Source organism: Lolium rigidum, chromosome 4 (assembly GCF_022539505.1).
Source record: "Lolium rigidum isolate FL_2022 chromosome 4, APGP_CSIRO_Lrig_0.1, whole genome shotgun sequence".
In the NCBI taxonomy this organism is placed as follows: Eukaryota; Viridiplantae; Streptophyta; class Magnoliopsida; order Poales; family Poaceae; genus Lolium; species Lolium rigidum.
Window position 1 is genome coordinate 241,169,036 of NC_061511.1, and position 10,028 is coordinate 241,179,063.

General features: G+C 46.8%; 1 protein-coding gene across 1 annotated transcript; it reads left to right on the plus strand.

Annotated features, from left to right (window-relative positions):
- The first annotated feature begins 1,586 nt into the window (after positions 1-1,586).
- Positions 1,587-2,282, plus strand: LOC124648487 (19 kDa globulin-like). Its single transcript, XM_047188247.1, has one exon. The coding sequence runs from the start codon at positions 1,587-1,589 to the stop codon at positions 2,280-2,282; it is 696 nt and encodes a 231-aa protein (XP_047044203.1).
- Positions 2,283-10,028: the final 7,746 nt, after the last annotated feature.

The window sequence follows — 10,028 nt, forward strand, 5'->3', positions numbered from 1 at the left end:
GGTGCACCGGGGATAACTCGTGTTATCGCCGGCGCACTGGCAGATCCGCCGGTAGTATCCTGTTATCACCAGCCGGCAGGTACTGGTGTGCCGGCAGTAACCAAATTTGGTGCGCCGGCAATAGGTGTTTTTCTAATTGTGAATTCCTGACCCTAGCTGCGCACCTGCGGCCGCAGCCGCTTTTCCATCTCCAACTCTAAAGAACAGTCGTTGATTAGGGATTAGGGAATAAGGAATTAAGGATTTCAAGGCGAGGGTGACTGGGCAAGAGACGATTGAATACTGACGCACTCGACTAGAGAAAATGAATCGTCAACCTCCAGGACGTTCTAGTTCTTCCGTGTGTGGCCTGGCTATGCATGGATGGATGGGCCTCTACTCTGCACTATATATAATTTTTAGACATGGGCCCCATTTTCGGCCGGGCCCCAGGCCGTCGCCCTTGCCTCTGGGCCAGAGCGAATTAGGCTCCCTCTTGTCCTATGATCTCTCATCCTTTTTTTCGTATTTCTATGTAACTACAAGTTCACCTAAAAAAATGTAACTACAAGTTGCATAACATTAGTATACATGTAGTACAGGTGGCACTGGTTGAAGAAATAAGACCACCTCCCCTCCCGATGTGGGATTTCACGTGAACATTTCCGGCATAGAGATTAGCTATCTTGGAAATCCGCTACTTTTGGAATAGTCACCACACCATCAACATTAGAGTCCATATATTAGAGATTATTCCTACACACACAAAGGATATGTTCTAGGAAACCTTTTCATGTTAAAACAAACCCATACAACGATGTGGTGTGATTAGATGATGCGGAAAGCACAATCAAGTTCGTCGTAGATATAAAGGAAATCTCGAAATTGTTGTGAAGCCCTATATAGTACAAACAAGATAGTTAAGTGGATATACAATCACCATCATCAAGACACGTTCCATGCCGATCGAGTATATCCATCGGTACATGATAGAAATGACAATTAAAAACAACTTTCCAGCTCATCCTAAAACGCCTAGAGGGACAGTTTAGCAAAGCTCCAAACTTTATTTTCTGTCTGTTACCACAATCTCAATCTCTACAACAAATAATTCTCCTGATAAATGTTTCAAAAAAATCTCCTGATATATATCTTCTATGAAACTCGCCGTGCATAACGGCACACGCAAGCATTCCACATCCACGTGGTACAGCAATAAACCCCAGCCTCATCTTTTATGAACAAATGCATAATCAATTTATAAAAAAAATCAACAAATACGTACAGTATGCACACTTTTCCAGCTTGACACTCTACCCAACCTCATGCACTTCTGCCATTGTATCTGAGAAATAATGTAAGCCTTTACCTTACCAAAACTGACAACGTGAAGTCCCTGATAAATGGTTTGCACCTTCACTCTTCCAAGCATTCCAAATTTGCAATCCTGCACTTCAACTAATACTTCTTCAACCCAAGAAAACTTGATTACCGTGCAGACAACCATATGTATTGTGCCGAACCATCACCTCGTCCAAATAAACATCACCTCAGCACCAAGTATTCAAGTATACCAGAAACAAGAATAACAAGCTAGCTTGAGAAATATGGGTAAGTTCGTCTTCCTCGCGGTGTTCCTCGCGGCCCTGGTGGCCGTCTCCATCGCCCAAGGCGTATCCGAGCAGAGCTTCAGGGACGCGCAGTGCCGGCGCGAGGTCCAAGAAAAACCGCTCTACGCGTGCCAGCAGATCCTGCACCAGCATCTGACCGGTGGCGGGCACGAGGGTGCCGTCAGCGTCCGGCCGTTACAGAAGGAGTGGGACACCAGGGACCGCTGCTGCCGGCAGCTCCAGAGCGTCAGCCGCGGGTGCCGCTGCTCCGCCATCCGCGGCATGGTGAGGGACTACGAGCAGGCCATGCCGCCGCTGGGACAAGGGCGCCGCGGCTCGCCGGGGGAGCAGCCGGAGCAGGGATACTGCGGTGGCGAGACAGCAGAACACCATCAGCAGGGAGGAGGTTGCGATCAGCAAGGACAGGTGCTCCGCCACGAGAGGCCCCGGCGGCAACAGCAGGGGGAGGCGGGACAAGGGTACTGCGGTGGTGAAACAGCTGAAAGCCAGCAGCGGCAACATGGAGAAGCTGGGTTCTACGGTGAGATTTCGAGACGTCAGCAAGGAGAGATTTTGTCGCGGCAGTTCGGTCGCGTGGGACTGATGAAGGGGCGCCGGTACGCGGCCGGGCTACCGATCGGGTGCCAGATTGAGCCCATGGAGTGCAGCGTCTTCTCCGCCGACCAGTACTAGGCTAGCTGAGTGATCTCTGCAGCGTGTTAGCCCCGATAATAAGTGTGATAGATGTGTATGTTCGCTCATGCCCAAATAACGATAATAAAGACATGAATTCCTTTGTTACCGACTTTATTTACACACATGCGTGGACAGGGATATATCCTTAGCCCTTAGGAATCTACTCCTCCGTTTCTTTCTACAAGACATTTGGCAAGCAAATTCAACCTGCCAAAACGTTTTATAAAGGGAACACAGCAAGAATATTCTTAATGTCAGATAATTTAGGACATCGCAATATTGAAACTTTGCTAGAAGCCCCTAGTTAATAACCAAAAGTAAAGTATACACAAGCGATAACCCATTTTCTGACACCACTAGTTGATTGCCTGTGCGTTGCTACAGCATGTAAGTTTATTATGATAGCAACTGAGAATTGTTTTACCTGCAGAGATAAGAACTTCACTTATATGGGTTCACACGACGACATTGGCCAAAGCCCTTGCGGCGTTGGACAAAAACTGTGCCCAGTCACGTGCCCAATGGTCTTTTCAATCCAGCATGGTCCAATAGCGTGTTTGACGCCCCCAGACCATCCCCGTCCATATGGCTCCTTACGGGTGAGTTAGACGCAACACATTGGCGACGCGACGACTGATGGGCAGCCGTTTCATTGACACAAAGTGGTGAAGCGGAGGTTTTCTTCTTCATTTACATCGTCGCCAACCTCTGGTCAAGCCGAGTAATGGTCACGTCGGTTCCCAAGGCGTGCGCGGGGATTCGTCCTGTCGCGATGGTGGTGTGGCGTGGAGGGGGGCACCAGTGTTAATGCGTGTCACCGCCCCCTCGGCTACCACCAACGTTAAATACACATGCGCTACTCCCTTACACACATCCGCCTAGCCGCTCACCTTATCCGAATACCTAGAGCCGCGCGGCACCGAGTGCGTCCCCGGTCGCTATGTCGAATTGCTACATTGGAGGCATGGCCGTCAACTGATTTGGGGACGGCATCTTAACCATATCTGATGCATGGGCCTTGTATGATGTGCGCTACACATTCATGTTGGACATGTGCCTGCCAAGCAACAACGGATGGCAGATGGGGATGAATGGCGTGGGCATCCCGTCGGCGCTAAAGGTAGGCAGGGATCGGTGGTGGTAGGAGATCCATGACCACCACTGCACGTTGACGGAGGCACAACGGGCATCCCCAATGAGGGTGCTCACGGTCAACTACGATTGATGGGTGGACTACTTCCACTTGCGGCGGGAGGAGGTGCAGTCCAACATGGTGGGGCGCCACCTTTTATGGGGTATGTCCGGCCCCACCCTAGAGGCTCTCGTGCACGGAATCCGGTGCGGCGACCCTCGGCTGAAGATGCCAACATCTCCACCATAGTCGCCACCGAGTTGGTGGCTACCCATGGAGACGAAGTCATCCCGCACCTCGTCATCCGGGCAGTGCGCTCCACGGCATCCTTCTTTCGTTCCTCGCGGGCCTCCCCCTACCACACACCCGAACGCGAGGTGAAGCATGAAGTTCGCGAGGCCGGTGGGGAGGCACAACCCTTCGCGCTGCATCGTGGTCGGCGGGGCGCTGCAATCGGCGTGTAGTAGCCCGCGCCGCCCGAAGCCGGATGGTGGACTGGAGAGTGCAGGCAACTTTGTATCAATCGGCACACCACACCCCAATGCAGTCAGACACCACCATAAAACTGTGTACACATGAAATTGAGAAGTTTCTTCATTTCTCCAGACCGAAAAAAAAATAAAACAATCATTCACAGTCATAAGCAGATCCAAGAGGATCAGATATTCACAATGCGATCTTATAGTAGTAGTTTAAGGAAATGTACAAATTAAACAACATGGAAATTTTGGTTTCAGCCATCAAACAAGGAGAAGCAGTGAAACTTATTTCAGACTCAGAGCGTAAACAGTTGCAATCAAGGTCATGAACTTCTGATTAAAATCTATCTTCAGATCAGTTAAATTACAATTTTAAGCTCGGTTCTATTTTTATTGTATTGGGTCGCTCTAACAATCTCCACCAACTTTAACTGTACACAATGCCACAACTACTAAATCACAATTTAGAACATTTAACTACATGCAAGATCTCAGAAATCAATCTTACCCGGCCAATCTGGTCATCGAGCATGAGCCACATGGCACACGATGTCTCTGTTTGCTAGGATGGTGGCGAGTGATCGAAGGGACGCCTTCACCACGTCTACGTCCACTGCAACACCATGGATACTATGCCGTTGTCTCCTTCACATCGGCCAGCTCCAATGAGGGTAATCGCCACCCGCACCTCCGGCATCGATGTCAGAACTCAAGATTGTCGTATTTATCGCTAGAGTTTACGCGGTGTGTGTCTGCATGAACTTGATAAGTTCCAAACTATTGTATCCCCATGCTTCTCTCTGCCAGCTGAAGTGGTTATTACTATGGGAAGATGAACCGGGAGCATGGAAGAGAGCGAACACACAATTTCTCATTGAGCAAGCAAACCCATTTGAGGGCATGATTAAGGGAACCACGGGATAGCATCCCTATTTTGCTTGAGAGGGAGTTAATGAAAACGAGAGGATGGTGGCCAAATTCGTTTTCGATATAGGCATTAGCGGCAAGGCAAAATAATTGTCCTGATTTTGTTTTGTAAAGCTGGGGTTGGGTTGGAAGGCGTAGGAACGAAAACAAGGCAAGAAGCAATCACGATCTGAGTTAACACATCATTCATTAATTTGATTGATCAACAGCAAGACATCGAACGGTTGCAGATGTTGTGGTGTGATTAAACGTACAGGATGAGTCCAATAACGACCATCAAATGCGTTGAGTGTCAAACGACCAACTTCCATTTAATAGTAAAGATAATTCGGTCTTCCGTGTTGGACTTTTTTTAATGAGGTCTTTTATGGTACCCTCAAATAGATTTAGGCCGTTTGTTTTTGTGGATCTAACGGTTTACTGGAGTAGTATAAAAGATAGTAATGGAAAAACCGGAATAGTACTAATACATGCATAGTTAAAATCACAAACGTATCAATAGCAAAGAAACAAATTCCATGAAAAACCGAAGACCTCCTAATTGAAGCTTGCATCGTATAGATGCGCTGGGCAGTTCATGGAGTGGCGGTGGTCAGCTGAAGCTGCCGGAGATGTTAGATATTGACTTACGAAAGCTAGAACTAACTAACAGAATACAATTTGACGGATGCCATTTGTTTGAGAAAGGTGGCTATGTTAGTTCCAGGCATATGTATGAGCTGGCCTGATAAGGTTTTTTAGGCGTATGTATAAGATGTATTGATGCAAGGATTAGACATATTACACAATATTGGCACATGGTCCAAAATTCTGTTTTACAAACTGCAAATCATCTCTACCTTTTAACTCTTGGAATCATTGCGCTCCTGCGCTTCTCCAACTGATTTTGTCTGATCATGCTGCTTCTAAATGTTAGCTAACCTCTCCGTGCACATAACCAAGTTCATGAACCTTCACCTCGTCCCTATAAAACCCCAGCCAATCTCCACAATCTCATCATCACCAAGAGCATCGAGCTCTAAAAACAAGAGGTTAATCATTAGCAGTTCACACAAAATGGCTAGGTTAGCCTTCTTCTCGGTGGTCCTCGCAGTCCTCCTAGCCCATTCCGCCGCTGAAGGGGATAAGATCCTACAGCTGCCCTTCATCGCTCAAGGGCATAACATCCAGCAGCTGCCGTGCCAACTTCAGCTCCAGCAGAGCTCACTCGAGGCATGCCGGCGAGTCGTGGACCAGCAGCTGGCCACTCAGAGCCCCTTCTTCCTCTCGCCACAAGCTCTCACCCCCAACTGGGTGCAGGCGCAATGCTGCCAGCAGCTCCGGGACATTAGCCGCGAGTGCCTTGCCACCGCCATCCGCCAGATCGTGAGCCAGTACGAGCATCAAGCCGTGGTGCCACTCGGAGGAGGATCGTTCCAACATAGCGAAACTTTTCCGCAGCAGCCAGGGCAAGGGTGGTACCTCCCTGGCCAGACTTTTCCGCAGCAGCCAGGGCAAGGGTGGTACCTCCCCGGCCAATCTTTCCCACAGCAGCCAGGGCAAGGGTGGTACCTCCCCGGCCAATCTTTCCCGCAGCTGCCAGGGGAAGGGTGGTACCTTCCCGGCCAATCTTTCCCGCATCAGCCAGGGGAAGGGTGGTACCTCCCCGGCCAATCTTTCCCGCAGCAGCCAGGGCAAGGGTGGTACCTCCCCGGCCAAACTTTTCCGCAGCAGCCAGGGCAAGGGTGGTACCTCCCCGGCCAATATTTTCCATTAGAGCAACATCCAGGATCCTACTGCCCCAGCCAAACATTTCCGCATCAGCAACAGCCAGGGTCATACCGCCCCGGCCAAACTTTTACTCACCAGCAACAACAGAAGCCCTTTGGCTCCATTGAACAGGGCAAGCCAGTAGCCGGACAAGAGTCATCCGGCGAGGCCGCATGATACGTCTCCGACGTATCGATAATTTCTTATGTTCCATGCCACATTATTGATGATATCTACATGTTTTATGCATACTTTATGTCATATTTATGCGTTTTCCGGAACTAACCTATTGACGAGATGCCGAAGTGCCGGCTTGCTATTTTCTGCTGTTTTTGGTTTCAGAAATCCTAGTAAGGAAATATTCTCGGAATCGGACGAAATCAACGCCCAGCATCTTAGAATCCCCGGAAGCATCCAGAACACCCGAGAGCCGCCAGAGAGGGGACACAGGCCCCCCAGATGATAGGCCGGCGCGACCCAGGGGTGGCCCGCGCCCCCCTGTGGTGTCGTCGCCTCGTTGACCTTCTGACGCCGCCTCTTCGCCTATAAGAAGCCCCTCGACCTAAATCTTCGAGACGAAAAAGCCACGGTACGAGAAACCATCCAGAGCCGCTGCCATCGCGAAGCCAAGATCTGGGGGACTGGAGTCTCTGTTCCGGCACGCCGCCGGGACGGGGAAGTGCCCCCGGAAGGCTTCTCCATCGACACCACCGCCATCTTCATCACCGTTGATGTCTCCCATGAGGAGGGAGTAGTTCTCCATCGAGGCTCGGGGCTGTACCGGTAGCTATGTGGTTAATCTCTCTCCCTATGTACTTCAATACAATAATCTCATGAGCTGCCTTACATGATTGAGATTCATATGATGATGCTTGTAATCTAGATGTCATTATGCTAGTCAAGTGGGTTTTACTTATGTGATCTCCGGAGACTCCTTGTCCCACGTGTGTAAAGGTGACGAGTGTGTGCACCGTGTGTGTCTCTTAGGCTATATTTCACAGAATACTTATTCACTGTTATGAATGGCATAGTGAAGTGCTTATTTATATCTCTTTATGATTGCAATGTGTTTTGTATCACTACTATTCTATGTGCTATTCTAGTGATGTTATTAAAATAGTTTATTCCTCCTGCACGGTGTAATGATGACAGTGTGTGCATCGTGTAGTACTTGGCGTAGGCTATGATTGTGATCTCTTGTAGATTATGAAGTTAACTATTGCTATGATGGTATTGATGTGATCTATGCCTCCTTTCGTAGCGTGAAGGTGACAGTGTGCATGCTATGTTAGTACTTGGTTTGGTTGTGTTGATCTGTCATGCATTCTAAGGTTATTTAAACATGAACATCGAATTGTGGAGCTTGTTAACTCCAGCATTGATGGTTCGTGTAATCCTACACAGTTAGTGGTGTTCATCATCCAACAAGAGGGTGTAGAGTCTAGCATCTATCTATTTATTCTGTTATGTGATCAATATTGAGAGTGTCCACTAGTGAAAGTATGATCCCTAGGCCTTGTTCCTAAATACTGCTATCGCTGCTTGTTTACTGTTCTACTGCGTTTCTACTGCCTGCAATATTACCACCATCAACTACACGCCAGCAAGCACTTTTCTGGCACCGTTGCTACTGCTCATATATATTCATACCACATGTATTTCACTATCTCTTCGTCGAACTAGTGCACCTATTAGGTGTGTTGGGGACACAAGAGACTTCTTGCTTTGTGGTTGCAGGGTTGCTTGAGAGGGATATCTTTGACCTCTTCCTCCCCGAGTTTGATAAACCTTGGGTGATCCACTTAAGGGAAACTTGCTGCTGTTCTACAAACCTCTGCTCTTGGAGGCCCAACACTGTCTACAAGAATAGAAGCACCCGTAGACATCAAGCACTTTTCTGGCGCCGTTGCCGGGGAGGAAAGGTAAAAGGCACTCATACTCCGGTTCCAGGTAACAGTACTTTTCTGGCGCCATTGTGTTTGTGCTCGAAGCTATTTCCTTTAGATCCTGCAATTGCATCTTTTTGTTTCTTGTTTACACTAGTTAGGCATAATGGACAACAATGAGCTTCTTACTCTATTTCCTGATTTAAGACATGGATGATTTGATCCGAAAATTAAAAAACCCATGGAACATATTAGCATGAACACATTGAACACCATTGTTGCTAATGATATGGAAAATTCTAAGCTTGGGGAAGCTGGTTTTGATGAGCATGATCTTTTTAGTCCCCCAAGCATTGAGGAGAAAATTTACTTTGATGATACTTTGTCTCCTATTTATGATGATTATAATGATAGTAGTCTTTTGGTGCCACCTGTTATGGAGGATAAATTTGATTATGAATACAATATGCCTCCTATATTTGATGATGAGAATAATAATGATAGCTACTTTGTTGAATTTGCTCCCACTACAACTAATAAAATTGATTATGCTTATGTGGAGAGTAATAATTTTATGCATGAGACTCATGATAATAATGCTTTATGTGATAGTTATATTGTTGAGTTTGCTCATGATGCTACTGAAAATCTTTATGAGAGAGGAAAATATGGTGGTAGAAATTTTCATGTTACTAAAACACCTCTCTATGTGCTTGAAATCTTGAAGTTGCACTTGTTTTATCTTCCTATGCTTGTCACTTTGCTCTTCATGAACTTGTTTATTTACAAGATTCCTTTGCATAGGAAGCATGTTAGACTTAAATGTGTTTTGAATTTGCCTCTTGATGCTCTCTTTTGCTTCAAATACTATTTCTTGCGAGTGCATCATTAAAACTGCTGAGCCCATCTTAATGGCTATAAAGAAAGAACTTCTTGGGAGATAACCCATGTGTTTATTTTGCTACAGTAACTTTGTTTTATATTTGAGTCTTGGAAGTTGTTACTACTGTAGCAACCTCTCCTTATCTTATTTTGTTGCATTGTTGTGCCAAGTAAAGTCTTTGATAGTAAGGTTGATACTAGATTTGGATTACTGCGCAGAAACAGATTTCTTTGCTGTCACGAATCTGGGCAAAATTCTCTGTAGGTAACTCAGAAAATTATGCCAGTTTACGTGAGTGATCCTCCGATATGTACGCAACTTTCATTCAATTTGAGCATTTTCATTTGAGCAAGTCTGGTGCCTCAATAAAATTCGTCTTTACGGACTCGTTCTGTTTTGACAGATTCTGCCTTTTATTTCGCATTGCTTCTTTTGCTATGTTGGATGGATTTCTTTGTTCCATTAACTTCCAGTAGCTTTGAGCAATGTCCAGAAGTGTTAAGAATGATTGTGTCACCTCTGAACATGTGAGTTTTTGATTATGCACTAACCCTCTATTGAGTTTGTTTCGAGTTTGGTGTGGAGGAAGTTTTCAAGGGTCAAGAGAGGAGGATGATATACTATGATCAAGGAGAGTGAAAGCTCTAAGCTTGAGGATGCCCCGGTGGTTCATCCCTGCATATTTCA